Source organism: Callithrix jacchus, chromosome 1 (genome assembly GCF_049354715.1).
Source record: "Callithrix jacchus isolate 240 chromosome 1, calJac240_pri, whole genome shotgun sequence".
In the NCBI taxonomy this organism is placed as follows: Eukaryota; Metazoa; Chordata; class Mammalia; order Primates; family Cebidae; genus Callithrix; species Callithrix jacchus.
The window spans coordinates 182,329,248-182,345,124 of NC_133502.1; the positions used below are offsets into that span (position 1 = coordinate 182,329,248).

The following is a 15,877-nucleotide window of genomic DNA, read 5'->3' on the forward strand; positions in this document are numbered from 1 at the left end:
TTCATGATTTAAAAAAAAAAAATGTCTCAACAAACGCTTAACAAACTTGGAAGAAGGAAACTTCCTCAAACTGCTGAATGGTATCTGCAGAAACCCACAGCTAATGTCATACTTCAAGGAAGAAGACTGGCTGATTTGCCCTGGAGATCAGGAATAAGAGGAGGATTCCGTTCTTAACCACTTTCACCCAATATTACATTGGAGGTTCTAGCCAGGGCAGTAATTAGGCAGCAAAAGTAATGAAAGGCATCCAGTGGAAAAGAAGAAGTAAAAAATCCTATTTGCAGATAACAAGGTCTTGGATATATAAAATTCTAAGGAACCCACTAAGAAAATTCTAGAACTAACAAAATAATACAACAAGGTAACAGGATACAAGGTCAGCATATAAAAAACCACCAACCAACCAAGAAAAAAACTATTGTATTTCTTTTTTTCTTTCCTTTTTTTTTTTTTTTTTTTTTGAGACAGAGTCTTGCTGTCCAGACCTGGGCTGGAGTGCAGTGGCGCCATCTCAACTCACTACAATCTCCGCCTCCTGGGTTCAAGCAATTCTCCTGCCTCAGCCTCCCGAGTAGCTGGGATTACAGGTGTCCACAACCACGCCTAGTCAATTTTTGTATTTTTAGTAGAGACGAAGTTTCACTATGTTGGCCAGGCTGGTCTTGAACTCTTGACTTCAAGTGATCTGCCCACCTCAGCCTGTCAAAGTGCTGGGATTATAGGCATGAGTCACTGCGCTCAGCCAAAAAACCATTGTATTTCTATACACTAGCATTTAATAATCTGAAAAGGAAATTAAGAAATAATTTCATTTACAGTATCATCAAAAATAATGAATATGCTTAGGAACAAATTTGACAAAAGAATTGCAAAACATGTATGTTAAAAACTAGAAAACTCTTTTGAAAGAATTTAAAGAAGACCTAAATAAGGCCGGGCATGGTGGCTCATGCCTGTAATCCCAGCACTCCGGGAGGCCAAGGCAGGTGGATCACAAGGTCAGGAGATCAAGAGCATCCTGGCCAACACAGTGAAAACCCTTCTCCACTAAAATACAAAAAAATTAGCTGGGCGTCTCAGTGTACGCCTGCAGTTCCAGCTATTGAGAGGCTAAGGCAGGAGAATAAGTTGAACCTGGAGGTGGAGATTGCAGTGAGCCAAGATCATGCCACTGCACTCCAGCCTGTGAACAGATTGAGACTCCATCAAAAAAAAAAAAAAAAAAGAGAGAGAGAGAGACCTAAATAAATAGAAAGACATCTCATGTTCATATAATGAAAGACTTATTTTCATTAAGGTGACAACATGCCGCAAAGTAATCTATAGATTCAACACAATCCCTGTCAGAATCTCAGCTGGTTTCTTTGAAGACATTAAATAGCTGACCCTAAACTTCATAAGCAGATGCAAGGGACCAAGAATACTCAAAACGATTTCAAAAAGAAAAATAAAGTTGGAGGATTCACACTTCTTGATTGCAAACTTACTGCAAAGCTACATAATCAAGACAGAGAGGTACTAAATAAAGATAGCCCTACAGATCAATGGATTACAACTGAGAGTCTAGAAATAAATCTTCTTCTTCACAGTCAATTGATTTTCAACAAGGGTGCCAAGGCAATTCCTTGGGGGAAAGCAAACTTTTCAAAAAATGTTGTTGGGCCAACTAGATAGTCACTTGCAAAAGAATGTGGTTGGACCCCTACCTCACACCATGCACAAAATTCAACTTGAGATGGACCACAGATGTAAGTATAAGAGCTAAAGCTATGAAAGCTTTAGAAGAAAATATTAGGAGTAAATCTTTGTAGTCTTGGGTTGGGAAATGTCTTCTTAAGTAGGACACCTTAAAAGCACAAATGACAAAAGGGGCAAAAAGAGATGAATTGGACATTATTAAAATTTAAAAGTTGTGCTACAAACTATACCATAAAGAAAATGAAAAAGCTTTGTAATGACTTCTAGATTTTGGGAGAAAAAAAGAAAGCAAAAAGACAATCACTAAACAGAAGTTTCAACCACTAAATAGAAGAAAATGTTCATAAATCATCTATGTAATAAAGGACCTGTATCCAGAACACTGAAAGAACTCTTACAGCTCAATAAAGAGATAAGCAACCCTATTTTTAAATGGGCAAAGTGTCTGAGTAAACATTTCTCCAAAGAAGATACACACATGGTAAGCACATGAGAAGATGCCCCACATTATTAATCATTAGGAAAATGCAAATCAAACCCACAGTGAGACACTACCTCATGCCTTTTAGGATGACTGGCATAAAACAAAGATAAAAAAAATAAGAGTTGGTGAGGATGGAGGGAAACAGGAACCCCTCCGTATACCTCACTGGTGGGAATGTAAAACGATGCAGCTTCTTTGGAAAATCGTCTGATAGTTCGTTTAAATGTTAAACACAGACTTACCATGTGACTCAGTAATTCCACTCCAATGTATAGTCTGAGTATTCCTTATCTGAAATGCTGGGGACTCAACGTGTTTCAGATTTTTTGTTTTTGGATTTTTGATATTTGCATTATACTTACCCATTGAGCATCCCAAACCCAAAAATTATAATCGAAAATACTCCAGGGAGTACTTCCTTTGTGTGTCATGTTGCTGTTCAAAACGTTTTGGATTTTGGAGCACTTTGGATTTTCGGATTTGGGGTGTTAAACTTGTATATACCCAAGAGAAATAACAGTGTGGGTCCACACAAAAATGTGGACACGGGTGTTCACAGCAGCACTATTAAAAATAACCAAAAGGTAGAAAGACCAAATGCCCATCCGTGGGAGAACGGTTACATAAAATGCATTCTATCCAAGCAATGGAATATGATTCAGCTGCAAAAAAGAATGAAATACTGATACATGTATCACATGGACAAACTATGAAAACACGCCAAGTGAAAGAAACCAGACAGCACATGATTCCATTTATACTAAATGTCCAGAATAGGAAACCCATCCAGACAGAAATCAGATTCCTGATTGCCTAAGTCTGGGGATAGTGTGGGAAATGAGGAGTGACTGATGACGGGTGTGGGTTTTGGGGGAGGAAGATAATGTTACAGACACACGTAACAGTTACGGAAGAAACTGAGCAGCTGGGATGAAAATGATTAATAACTCTAAGAAACACAAAAAGCTGGACACTACTTGCTCAGGCACTAGAAATGTTACATCATCAGAACATTGCAGACAGGAACTACTGATTTAACCAATTAACAAACAAAACTAACCTAAGCAAGACCATTTAGAAAGCAAGCAGGCATGGCGCCCACCTCCACCACGGCTCCTCCGCACACGAGGAACAGCCTTCTCTCAATCCCTCTGTCACCTGCCCCTGAACTGGTGATGCACACAGGAGATGGGACCCCTGTCCTATCTCTGAGAGCAGGAAAGGGGAGGTGCAGAGACCACAAGGGACACTCTGGCAGATGCTCCCTCCCTCCTCCACCAGGATCCCAGGAGTCCTTTTCGTTGGAATGAGGATATTTGCACCAGGGGGTTGTTGTCAGGGGGCACATGGAAATCCCAGTAACTGAGCACTGTTTAAACATGACAGTAACCGGGCGAGATGGCTACTGGGAGTAATCCCAGGACTTCAGGAGGCTGAGGCAGGAGGATCGCTTGAGCAGTTTGAGACCAGCCTGGGCAACATAGCAAAACCCCATCTCTATAAAAAATACAAAAATTAGCCAGGAGTGGTGGCCCGCGCCTGTAGTCCCAGCTACTCAGGAGGCAGAGGTGCCCAGGAGGATCACTTAAGCCCAGGAGGTCGAGGCTGCAGTGAGCTGATTGTGCCACTGCACTCCAGCCTGGGAAATAGAGTGAGACCCTGTCTCTAATAATAATGATAATAATAATAATAATAATAATCCTAGTTCTATACTTACCTCTACCAGCACCACTACTCTAAACAAAGCCAGTCCCAGAGCTCCATAGAGCAGGACAGTGGGGACACCTGGTGGCCGGGGAAGCCCCTGACGTTTGTTCCAGCGGGATTCACGTCTGGACCTTCCTGCATTTTGCATGGACCCTGCTGCCTCTGAGTACCAGCGACTGCTCAGCTCAGCATCAGTGTCCAGCGGCGACCTGGCCTTTCTCTCCAGGCAGCAGCCACCTGCTCTGGCTGTTCCCAGTCTGGCCCTGGTGCCACTGACTCCCTGCCTCTTGACCTCAGCCCATGCCTTCCATCTGCCTCTTTCTTTCATCTGAGCCCTGCCTGATTGTTCCTACCCTCCATGGCTCTTCCTCCAAAGCACCAGCTGTCGTCAACGCTGCCCTTGCCCTTGCTATCACACAGCTACCACCTCACGAGCACCTGCTGTATGCCAGGCACCACACCCAGCTGCATTGCTCTGTTCTTGCTTCGGCACAGCCTGAGGCAATAGGGGGTTATTACCCATTTTGCAGAAAAGGAAACCAAGGCTCAGAGCGGTGACGAACTTGCCCAGCCTGGGTAATGGAGGAATCAACATTTAAACCCAGCAACTGGCTCTTACCACGGCTCTCCTGGATGGAGCAGCCACTCCTTGCTGTTGTAAAAGGTCACGGGAGAACAAATGTGAGACCACCTAAGATCGCCCGAGCCACCTGCTTTAACGGGTAGCTCAGAGGGAAGAGACGACCCTGGCCACAAAGGACGCTGTGGGCAGAGCTCTCTAGGACCCAGGCCTGGGACAGATCCCCAGAAAAGGGAGGTCCTTGGGGCCACACAGCCCTCTGGCCACCCAAGAAGAAAGATGAACCTCACGTGAGACCTGAGCCCTCACCTGCCAGCAGAGCCCCCAGCCCCTGATGTGTGAGGCCACGTCTGATCAGGGTGGACAGTGTCCTGCTACGCAAGGCTGCCGCGCTGGGGGAGTTTCCCAAGCAGGCGGAAATGGGCTGCACAGGGGGCATGCACCCAGGACAGGGCCCCCTGCCTTGTTCTGTGGCCCGCCCAGGGGTCAGACCACAGCAAGTGGGCAGCTCAGAGCCAGCGGCCTGGCCCCTTCCTCAGATTCAAACCAATAGCCCAGCTGCAGCCTCTGGAAGGGCCAACTTCCAGACACCTGCACATGGCCAGCTGTCAGAGGAACATGAGGGACTTTGTGCAAAGCCCCAAATCTCCACTTTTCTCCCACCAGGTCTCAGAGCTGCTGAGGCTCGTGGCCCGTTCCCTATCCTCTGGTACCCAGAGGCACGTTGGAATCGGACTGGCTTTGTAAGTAACACCTGCAGCTTAGCGAGAACCTTGGCATTCACAGGTGGGGCACCTGCAGGGGCCTAGGCCAAGCCTGCCTTGCCTCTTTTCTGGAAGGGTGCCTCAAAGGCAGACCTCGAGTAGGGAATGGAAGATGGAGCCACAGTCCTGGGTTCAGGGGACACCCTGTGGCCACCTTCCCTGAAGCCCCAAGGACACAGCCCTGCCTGCCCCCTGGGAGCCGACTGTGGCCTGAGGGCGACCCCTGGTGGCCACCTAGGGGAGGAGGCTCTCCCCAGGGACCCGGAGGGAGGGAAGAGGCCTCAGCACTCAGCTCCAACACCCACTGTGTGATTGCTCTTAGCCCCTAACCCGGCACGTGGCACCAGCCGCCCACAGTGAGCGTTTGCTGGACGTTAGACTCATTCTATGAATTAGGGGTCGTGTGTCCAGTAGGTGGTGGCTTGCTCAGCACACTGGAGTCAGAAGCAGGAGCACACTGGAGTCAGAAGCAGGAGCCCACTGGCCCCATTTCCCCACCCTCTTCACCATTCTGGTCTAGAGGAAGCCAGGCTGGCACGGGGTGGTGATGGGAAGCCCCCGGAGATGAGGCTCCCAGCTCAGGGGCCCAGGAATCCCTCTCAGTGGCCCTGACCCTAAACAAGGGCAGTCTCTTCTCACACCGACCCCACCCCTGGCTCTAGCCCTGGCTCTCTGAACAGCCTGCAGCTCCAACTGCCATGCTCTGTGCATGTTCCTTCTCCACCACGCCACCCTTGAGAGTCTCGCCTAGATGCAGCCACCTCCTCCAGGGAGCTTCCCCTGGTTCATTAGGGCTGGGAATCCCTATAGCCCCTAAGACGCCATCAAAGCCCTCATCAACATGTTCTGGAATTGCCCGTGTACTTGTCTGTACCTTCCCCCAGCTCTATGTGGAAGAACTATGTCTCTTTCTCTGTTATGGCCCTGGCTTCTACAGTAGGGCTGGAAACACCCAGCTCACCCCATCAATGTCTGATGCAGGGAGGGTTCGATGGAATGGGGATGGTTGGATTAATATGTGGGTGGACACTGGAGGAAGGGTGGAGGGAGCAATGAGCGGGCAGAGGGAGGGATGGAGGGATTGATGGGTAGAAGGCTGGGCGGGTGGGTGGAAGGATATAAGAAAGAAGGGACGGACAGATGAACAAGCAGATAAATAGATGAAGAGATGGATGGAGAGATGGAGGGAGGGAAGAATGGATGGAGAGATGGCAAGATGCATAGAGGGAGGGAATGAGTGGAGGGAGGAAGGGACAAAGGAAAGGGGGATGGGTGAAGGGATAAGTGAATAAATGGGAGGGGGGATGGATATAGGAGTAGATGGATGGAGAAGGGGGGCTGGACAGAGAGGAACGAGGAAGGGAGGATTGTGTGATGAATGGATGGAGAGGGCAGTAGGTGACAAGGTGGCAGGAAGCTCGCAGCCACCAGCACAGGAGGAGTTGAGGACAGTAGAGAAGAGAGGGTGGGAGGCGCCCAGCCCCAGGTGCCAGCAGGTGCACCCGGGCCCCCAACCTCCCCTGGCCGAGGGCTCTCAGAGAGGTTCTTCGTGCTAGGAACCAGCACCCTCAGAGACAGGATCCCCAGGCACACTGGGAGCGTATGAACATTTGGCACTTCCCTGAAACTCCTGGGCACAGAACATGGCAAAAAGCCAGGCTGGCTCCACTATGTAGGACAGGATAGACTGTGTTCTGGGCATCAAGGAGAGGCCAGGCCCTGGGGCCAAGGGGGGCCAGCCCCATCAGGCTACACCTGTGCTACCTAATCTAATCCTCACGCCACCTGGAAACATCCCGTGTTACAATTCTCATTTCACAGATGAGGTGACTGAGGCTTGGGCCAGTGAGGAAACCCGCAAGAGTTGCATCATTTGGGTTCAAGCTGGGGTTCAGAGCCAGGTCTCTGCCCCCCCAACACATAGACTGACACAGAACCCGGGGCTGTCCACCTACCTGAATCCCCTCAATGCGCTCAGTGACGACATAGGCATGATGTATGGCCACCAATGGGACCTTGACTCCGGCCATCCGGCCCACGGCACTTGCCCACACTCCTGCGGGCAAGAGCACAGACGACTCAGCTCTGCTAACACCCGGTGGGGGCCGCTCCTCAGGTGTGCACAGGCTGCCTCTGCAGACCTGTCTGCCCTAACAGGGACTCCCCACCCCAGAAAGTGGCCTGGCAGAGGCGGGAGCAGGTTTAGGGAGCAGCCAACATGGCCATACAGGAGTCAGGAGAGACACCACTACTCCCACCTGCACAGTTGACCACACAGGGTGTCTGGATGGAGCCGTGCTGTGTCTCCACACCCGCGACCCGCCGCACCCCAAAATCATCTGTCCGCACATGAATGCCGGTCACTGGGCAGTTCTCAATGACCTGGGATGGAGAAGAATTGCTTCTAAAACTCCACGGGACTCCCTGGGGGTGCTTACCACCCCCAACCAACCCATCCTCCCAGAGGGGAGCTGCAGACACTATTTCTGCTAGCAGCCGGCCTCCCATGATACGGTCAGGGAAACAAGATGAGTGCAGCACAGAACATTAGACCCACCCATGCCTCGACTCCGAGAACTTGAAAGTCGGGCAAATTCTTCCGCTTGACTTGTGCGGGGAGCCCTCTTTTCATAACATGAAAAAGTAGCTGACTTATTTTTTAAAAGCAAGACATTTGATTAATAAAAAGATGTTTGCAGTCTACTGCCTGGTTAAAAAAAAAAGTTGCAAACAATAAGAGCTTGGTTCTATTTTGCATACATATATGTTTTCATAGAAAAATATTTGGAGTGAAACACACTAAAACGTCAATGCTAGTTACTGCTGGGTGAATTTGACTTCTTTTTGGCTTGTCTTCTTAAAATCGTTCTACAATGATGTGCACAGTTGAGATAAATGCAGATACAAATTGCAAGAACAGATTTTGAGAGGATTTGTTTGTGCAGCAGAGGAAGTGGGATGGGAGATCCGTGCACCCACAGTGTGGCCTGATGTCTGTGAACAGACCGAAGCCATAGCCTCCCCTTGGCAGGAGCAGACCAGAAGACTCAGCGAGGTCCTCACTGGCCCAATGCCACACAGCAGTCACAGAATGGTGCCTGTCTCTTGCCTTCTGCTCTCAGGGTTCTAAGGAAGGAGGAGTGGGCTGGGAGCAGGGACCCGAGCTGGGCAGCCATCAGACCTGTGCTCCTCGGGCAGCAGCCGCCCTGGTGAGGGTGGTACAGGTGCCAGCCGGGTCCATGGTACCATCATGTGGCACATACAGGGTCCCATAGAGGTCGTCCACGTTCATCAGCGGGTACAGAGTCTTGGTCTCCGCCGGGCTCAGCACATGGGATTCCACACCATACGCCTTGCCCAGCTAGGGGGGCCCAGAGGAAATTAACTGAGTCCATGGGGAGCAGACCTCCGGGGCACCCCCTCCCCCAGCTGGGTGTCCATCGCAAACCCCAACCCCACTGTCTCCCAGAAGCCTTAGCCGGTGCCCACACCCCCGGAGCCTGTCCCTTGAATCTGCTTCAGCATAAGAGTTAAGGAGCAGGGGATACTGCATTGAGGCAAGCTCCGGGCCAGGCTGCCTATGCCAACCCGACCCTCACCAGCTGTGTGAGCAACCTGCGGCAAAGTTGCCTCAGGCTCACTCAAGAAAAGTGGGGGTGATAATAATGTGTGCCATTGACAAAGAAGTTAGACTGGTGCCTGGCACAAATATAAGTTAGACTGGTGCCGGGCCTGTCTATTATATAAAATAAAGAACCCACAGGACCAATATTTTGGGCCTGAGAGGTTTCCCAGGCAGAGGCCAGAGTCCTCAGTTTCAGTCAGATAGACCACGCTCCCACATTTGATTGGCCCAAGAATAGCCAATCAGTGTCCTCAGGCATTGCCCATTGGGGACAGGAAGAGCTGAGCCAATCAGATCCTCTGTCTGGGAATTCTCAATGAAGCCTGGCAAAGTCACTTTCTCCAGGTGGCCCAGCCAGCAAGGGGCAGTGCTAGGGCTGGAACCCAGATCTATCACCTGCTGGGGCTCCTTCCTCGTGGCGTGTCCTCTTCCCTCTTGGCAAGAGGGGTGCCCACCGACATAAGCCTTATCCCCCGCCCCACAGGAGGCAGACTCATCCACAAGAGCCCCCCACCCCCAGCCCTACAGGGGGTGCACCCACCTATATGACCCCCCAGGGAGTGCACCACTGACACAAGTCCCCCACCTTGCCCCCCACAGGGGCACACACACCGACATAAGCCTCTTGTACTCATCCAGGCGCTGCCGGTTGGACGCGATGAATAGGCCCCCGTTCTGGATCCAGCCCGTGTGCAGCCCCGTCTCCTTCTCCAGCTCCTGGCTCACCACGCGCCGAGTGTGGGCCAGAAGCTCCACCTCCACGTCACTGGGGCGCAGCTGCCACAGCAGGCCTGCCAGGGAGGGTGAGGACCATCACACTCCAGGGAGGGGGCTGCACCTCCTTCCCCCAGGCGAATATCAGGGGACACCCAGGGTCTTTCTCGACAGAACCCATGGGGCCTGGAGAGTTTGTTAAGAGGAAATAACTGGACCAAGATGAATGTGAGGGCCCCGCCCATGGGCAGCTCAGGGAGTGACACAGCAAAGTCCCCCATTTTGGAGCACCTACTGTGTGCCAAGCCTGCCATGCCCAATGAGAAGGGCGTGATTCTCTTATAGATCAAGTTAAGGTGGCATCAACAGTCCTGTGGCCAAGGTCACAGAGCAGGTGAGTGGGGGTCTGGGGCACCAACCCAAACACTACTGAATGAAGCCTAAATCTGCACTCTCCACAAAAAAGGCTGCCCTCCAGCAGCTGACTCTGAGAGGTGGCAGGCCAGGGATGTGGCTGGTGACACATCAGGAAAGAGGTTATGACAGCCCAGCTAGGAGGGCCAGCGAGAAGGGAAGAGCAAGGGTTGGAGCAGTGGCATGGGGGAGCCGGCTGGCATCAGCTCTCAGGAGCCCGGAGGTAGACCTCTTCCCGGCTCCACAGTCAGTGACCTCACACTGGTGGCTTGCTGTTGGCCACGTTGGGAGTGTTTATACCACAGGAACTGGTCAACACTGCAAGTCAGGAGAGCCAGTTTACAGGACACCCGTGGTTGAAGGGTGAAGGCAGAAGGTTGGCCTTCTGGGGCATGCACACCGTAGGTGCTTAATATATACACACTGGCTGGTTAGGAGAATGGGAACTGTGCAAGCCTCTGGTGCTCATGGAGGACACAGGTCTGCTTCAGCCCCAATGGTCCCCATCAGTCCTCTATTCCCTGGGACGCCTTCAACCCTGGTGGCTCTGTCTGGGAGAGGGGCTTCTGCTCTCTGGACTGCTGCCTGGGGTTTCCAGCCCTGGCTCCAGCTTCACTCTCTGGGCCACACAAGCAGCATCTACTCCCTTCTCCCACCACAGCTCTTCAGAGACTTGGAGGGCAAGTGGTGCCCCAGGTCTGCCCACCTGCAGACTAGTCACGCACCCTTCCCCAGGGTGTCTCCCCTCCAGCTCAGCTGCCTCTAGCAGGCTGGTGGTTGTGAACCCAGAACTGGCCTAGCTAGCAAGGGGCTCTGGCCTCTCACTGTGTCCTATCCCTCCCGGCCCCTAACTGGCCCCTGGTCCCTACCTGCCGTGTGCCAGGTGGTCCCAGAGGTCAGCCGCTCCCGCTCCAGCAGCACCGCTCCACTCACACCCAGCTTGGCCAGGTGGTACAGGGTCTGGCAGCCCAAGCTGCCTCCACCAATGACCACCACGTTGGCTGTGCTGGGCAGGGGCCGGCTTGGGCCTTGAGCCACTGCCGAGGTGCCCTGTCCCTCCTTCAGGGTCCGCTGATATGGCACGCTCTTCTCAGCTGTGGGGCCAGCTGTGCTGGACAGGTTGCGTGGTCCCAGGCCCCGGGTAGGGCTCTGGCAAGGGTGGGCAGCAGCCACACGTAGGGCTCGGCTCAGTGAGGCCATGGGGACTCCAGGCCTCAGCATAGCAGGGAGCTGGGGAGAGAGTTGGAGCTGGGTGGGATGCAGAGGGGACAGGGTGGGTGCTGTGCTGAGCACCCAGGGGAATAAGCGACCTATGGTGCTACCTTCCAGGGCCTTTCTCCTGCCACCTCCCCATGCCATTCATTCATTCATTCATTCAGTATGTATGTATGTATGTATTAAGGGCCTGGTATGCAGCAGGCTCTGTTAGGGCTCAGGGGCAAGCTTGGTGACAGTGGGCCTCTGCCAGCCCACAGAAAAGACAGGCAGCACCAAGCTCTGGGTAGGAGTGGGGGTTGGGGCCACAAGGGGAGGCAGAGAAGAGTGGCTGGCATGGCTGGCAGAGGTCCAAAGTGTGACCTGAGGAAAGCGGGGCTGCCCGTGAGACTGGGCAGGGAGGCCAGGGAGGGGACGGAGGACCAAGAGCTGGAAAGGAGGTGCTCCGGTCTCAGGGTCACTCAGCCCAGACCACAGACAGCAAGAGGCTGGGGGAGGTGGGGCTAGGCGGGGCTGGGAGGGCCCTACCGCAGTCCTTTCAGAGCTCAAGATGGTCCTGAGGGGCCAAGCAGCCCTGGGACCCCACAGGTCTGTGCTGGGCAGACCGCAGGTGCTGCAGTGTGGGGATGGGACCTGGGAGGCAGGAGCGCCCAGGGAAGGCTGCGGAGGTAACACAGCAGGATGCGGCGGGGCGAGAGCTGCGTCGAGGGATGGAGTCACTTGCACTCCCAGACAGGGAGCCAGGAGGAGGGAGAGGCAGTGTGGATGCTACAGTAGTGGCTGTAGCCCCGATATGGGACACCCAGCCCCCTGCCCCACTGCCCCATTCCAAAGGACGAAGCAGGGAGTCTGGTTGGAGTGGCGTGGGGCAGTGCAGGGGGGTTGGAGGTTGTCCTCAGCCTCTCAGCCCTCACGGTGTCAGCCCGCCTGTGCCCAGCCTCAATTCTTTAAACTAAGAATTGAGTTTAATTCAATTAAACTCTATTTACTGAATGCAGAGGTGACCCTGGACAGGGAGGCATGCCCCCTGCACATGTCTGTATATACCTTCAGTCCTTGAAGGTCCACAGTCTTCCAGGAGCCCCAGGAGTGGCGCCCTACCAGGGGAAAGCCAGCTTGAGTGGTACGGAGACAGGCTGTCCAAGGCCAAACACCCCTGCCCACCCCCCACCACCACACCGTGCTGTCCACAGCACAGCACACCTGGTCAGCTCTGGGCAAAAGCCTCCCTCCTCCTTCCTACTGTTCCCAAAGCAAAGGCTGCTGGCACCAGAGGCTGCCACGTGCCCCTTCACCACCTGCCTAGCCAGTCAGGGCTCTTCTGACTGCCAGACTGGGGGCTGGGTACTGGCAGCCCCAAGCCCTTTCTGACTGCCACCTCCTTGGAAACAGCTGCCTCCATATTAACTTGCTGTCCCGCCCCCTCCAACTGTCTCCCTCCCCTGAGTCGGCTTTCCAGGACTGAGGGCTTAGGACAGCCCCCAGCTTGGGATCAGACAGACGGGTGGGGGTTTTGTCACAGCACTGGGGCCTTGAGCAACAATTTAGCCTCACTGCAAAGTTGGGGGCCCAGGAACACCCTCCTCCCAGCCTGAGAGGGTGGCAGGGGTCGAGCGAGGAGAGCTCCTGGCACCTTCACCGGTTGGGGGAGGGCAGACTGTTGGAAGGAGAAGCAGCAGCAATGGGGGCAGCTGCCCATATGATGAGCCCTGGTCCTGCCCACCCAGCTGGATGGTCCCTGCAGCCAGAGGCAGGAGGTCCCAGCTAGCTCCGGCCAGGCCCCGCCCCACCCACGTAGGGGAGGCCCCAGGCCTGTCCCTCCCTGGGGGTGTACCTCCAAGTACCTCTTGACAGTTGCAGCACTCCTCAGCCCTAAGAGTGCCTGACCCAGCAGCGGTGCCTTCACCTTCTTCCTTTCCAAGCAATGGCCCGGCTGGAACCCCAGGCTGTCCCTGCCCCCCAGCCTGACTGCCCGAGCCCTGTCGCCGCCCAGCATCTGGGCGGGGCGTACCGCCCACCACCGCGGCTTCTCGGCCAGCCCAGTGGGCAGCTCCCTCTGAGGGTGGCAGAGAACGGCTGTGAACCCGAAGCCCCATTACCCGTGAGTGACCTGGCAGTCAGCCTCCCCTTCCGATCCTCATTTCCTCATCTCTGAAACAGGAGCCTCAGGGTGCTGCAGTGAACCCAGGCACCCCTGCCTGCTGGAGCCTGTCGGAGCTCCCCAGGCCCAAAAGGAGCTATGCACAGGCCTGGTGGGCAGGAAATGTGGGGTCAGCAGCAGCCTGGGCCAGGAGCCACGGGCCTGTCCAATGTAGGGGTGCTCACTGCCTTCAGAGGCAGCTGAGAAGGGCTGAGTCAGCTTCCCAGGGACAGGGCTCCTGATCTGTGTACTCCTGCTCTCCCGGGTTCCCAGACCCTCCCGTGTTTGGGGAGATGCCCCCAAGCCACTTGCTTTTTTACTGCCACAGCATGTAGGCCCCAGGGCAGGGATTCTGGGTCCATTGACTGTTGAGTACAGCAGGGCCCAGGGAGAGGGCCACACAGCAAGCTGGTGGGGAAGGCAGATGGGATGCTGCAGCCTGACTGGGCTGGGGCAAGTTACCCATCCCCAGGCAGAAGGAGACTCCCGGAGGAGGGGCGCGGAGCAAACCTAGAAAGAATACACCTCTGGATGCCCAAAGAGTCAGAACAGGTGCCGATGTAACGTAAGAATGCCTCTCGTGCTAAATGGAAGATGGGGTACTTCAGTGGCAGTCTGTTAATATTGTAGTGGTGCCAGCTCCAATACCGGAAGTGATCATATAGTAATACCAGTCAAACAAATCATTGCATTCTTATTTGCACCAAGGATGTCCGACTGTCCTGCTGCCAGCGAGTCTATCCTCTACCTTTACAGAACACCCGATGTATAGGAAGCACTGCTGGGAAACATAGCGACATCTAAGACCCAGTCCCTGCCCTCGAGCGGCTCAGGGTCCACGAAGCAGACAGATCCACGGATCAGCAAGACACCACGAGGCTGGCTTCCTTCCAGCAAGGAATCCAGGAGGACTTCTTAGAGGAGGGGGCCTAGGTTCTGGGCCTGACCATGTGCTGCCAGTCCCTGCCTCAAGGGCAAAGGGACCATTGGCTTAGGCCCCTGGCTGCCTAGTGGAAAGCTGGCCCCACCAGTTTGAGGCTTGCCTGGGGTGGTGTGGGACCCACCTGGGGCAGATGGTGTCGCCTGTCCAGTGGCCTGAGCTAGGGCTGTGCTCACCCAGCAGGGTGACATATGAGCTCAAGAGGGTGAAGAAGGAGCATGGCCCAAGTTCCCCCAGGAGTCCTGGGACATGCAGGTGCATGGCAGAGAGACACAGCAGTCACCACAGCCCCAGGGCAGTGGCCAGGTAGCCCACACCTCTCCTGTCACCACACTCAAAAACAAGTGGCAGCTGTTGCAAAAGTGTCACAAGCCAAGAGGGCAGCACAATGACCCTGTACTTTGAACAAGGGGTGGTGGCTGGGGGCCTGTCCTGGCCGGTCCCAGTTAGACTCGTAGGATTTTCATCCAGCAGGGCCTGTTAGCTCCCAGCTGGGGTCTGGGAGAGGTGGAAAGGCTGTCTCCCCCGGGGAATGGTAGTCGCAGCTCTGGAGGGGTCAGGCTCCGGACAAGGAGGCCGAGACAGGATCCTGTACCATCTCCAGCTGGTCTCACCACTTCTCCCTTTGCTGAGACTTAGTTTTCTCATCTTGGACTGGGAGACTAGCCCTGCCATGTCACTTTCCCTTGTAAATTTCCCTGAGTAAATTTCCTTCAGTCCAGCTCTAGACTACACCAACAGAGAGGCTGCCACCTCAAAGAAGTCACCTCCACCAGGAATAAACCCACTTGATCACAGTGCATGGTCTTTTTAATGTGCTGTTGAATTTGGTTTGCTAATATTTTTATGAGGATTTTTACATCTATGCTCATCAAGGTTATCGGTCTATAATTTTCTTTTCTTGTAATGTTCTTATCTGGCTTTGGTATCAGGGTAATGCTGGCTTCGTAAAATGAGTATTACTGTGGTGCAGATGAAAGTCACACATGACTTGGCATTCAGGAGTGAGGGGCTGCCTCCAGGCCCACGGCCCTCCCCAGCCTCCCCACCACTGCTCCAGTGGGGACTGTGGTGGACTTGCTCCTCTGCCTGGACATACCTGGGCCAACCCCAAGACTCTTCCTCTGGCTCAGGCTTGCCCTCTCTGCAGCCCTTGACCCCCACTTGCTGGCCAGGCTTCCAGGACAGGGAGGTGCCTGCAGGCTGCCCTTTGACCGGGGAGAAGTCCAGGGAGAAGCAAGTGCAAGCGCTGGGGGAGGAGGCTCCTCCACCGAGTTCTGCGTACCGCCCTGTGAAAGAGGACATGAACAACAGCACCCCAAACTGTAACAGCCAACATCACCACTGACCGGGAGGAAGGAAGCGTCCCCGTCACCCCCGAGGGCCTCCTGGAGTCAGGCTGTGTGCTGAAGGCGTCATCTCAAATGAAACAGCAACAACTGCTACCCATTGTGGAGATGGGAAAACTGAGGTAGAACACAGCTGTAGAGAGTAAAAAGTTCCTTTTCAAAGTTTCCTTTCTCGTTAAAGAATAAATCCTGTGTTAGAAATAGTAGTTTGCTTTAAAGGCTTTCTTCAAAGCCTCCTTGCCTT

At 53.8% G+C, this 15,877-nt stretch overlaps 1 protein-coding gene and 1 long non-coding RNA gene across 5 annotated transcripts in view; one reads left to right on the forward strand and one right to left on the reverse strand.

The window, feature by feature from the left end:
• The window catches only part of SARDH (sarcosine dehydrogenase), a 71,824-nt gene extending 58,677 nt beyond the window's left edge, over positions 1-13,147 (reverse strand). The window contains exons 1-7 of one of the 4 annotated variants that reach the window (XM_078331192.1): positions 13,049-13,147; positions 12,252-12,301; positions 10,859-11,219; positions 9,474-9,652; positions 8,418-8,597; positions 7,495-7,618; positions 7,192-7,292 (exon numbers count right to left, since the gene is read on the reverse strand). In XM_078331192.1, coding sequence (XP_078187318.1) covers positions 7,192-7,292; positions 7,495-7,618; positions 8,418-8,597; positions 9,474-9,652; positions 10,859-11,210 — 936 coding nt within the window. In that variant the 5' untranslated portion in view covers positions 11,211-11,219; positions 12,252-12,301; positions 13,049-13,147. Of the gene's footprint in view, positions 1-7,191; positions 7,293-7,494; positions 7,619-8,417; positions 8,598-9,316; positions 9,323-9,473; positions 9,653-10,858; positions 11,220-12,251; positions 12,302-13,048 lie in introns of those variants that run through there. The other 3 variants (XM_002743456.6, XM_078331199.1, XM_078331206.1) reach the window with 3 other exon arrangements.
• Positions 13,148-13,248: 101 nt separating this feature from the next.
• Positions 13,249-15,834, forward strand: LOC144576971 (uncharacterized). The gene is made up of 2 exons (XR_013519926.1): positions 13,249-13,305; positions 14,101-15,834. It is a non-coding gene; the product is annotated as an uncharacterized LOC144576971 (long non-coding RNA).
• Positions 15,835-15,877: the final 43 nt, after the last annotated feature.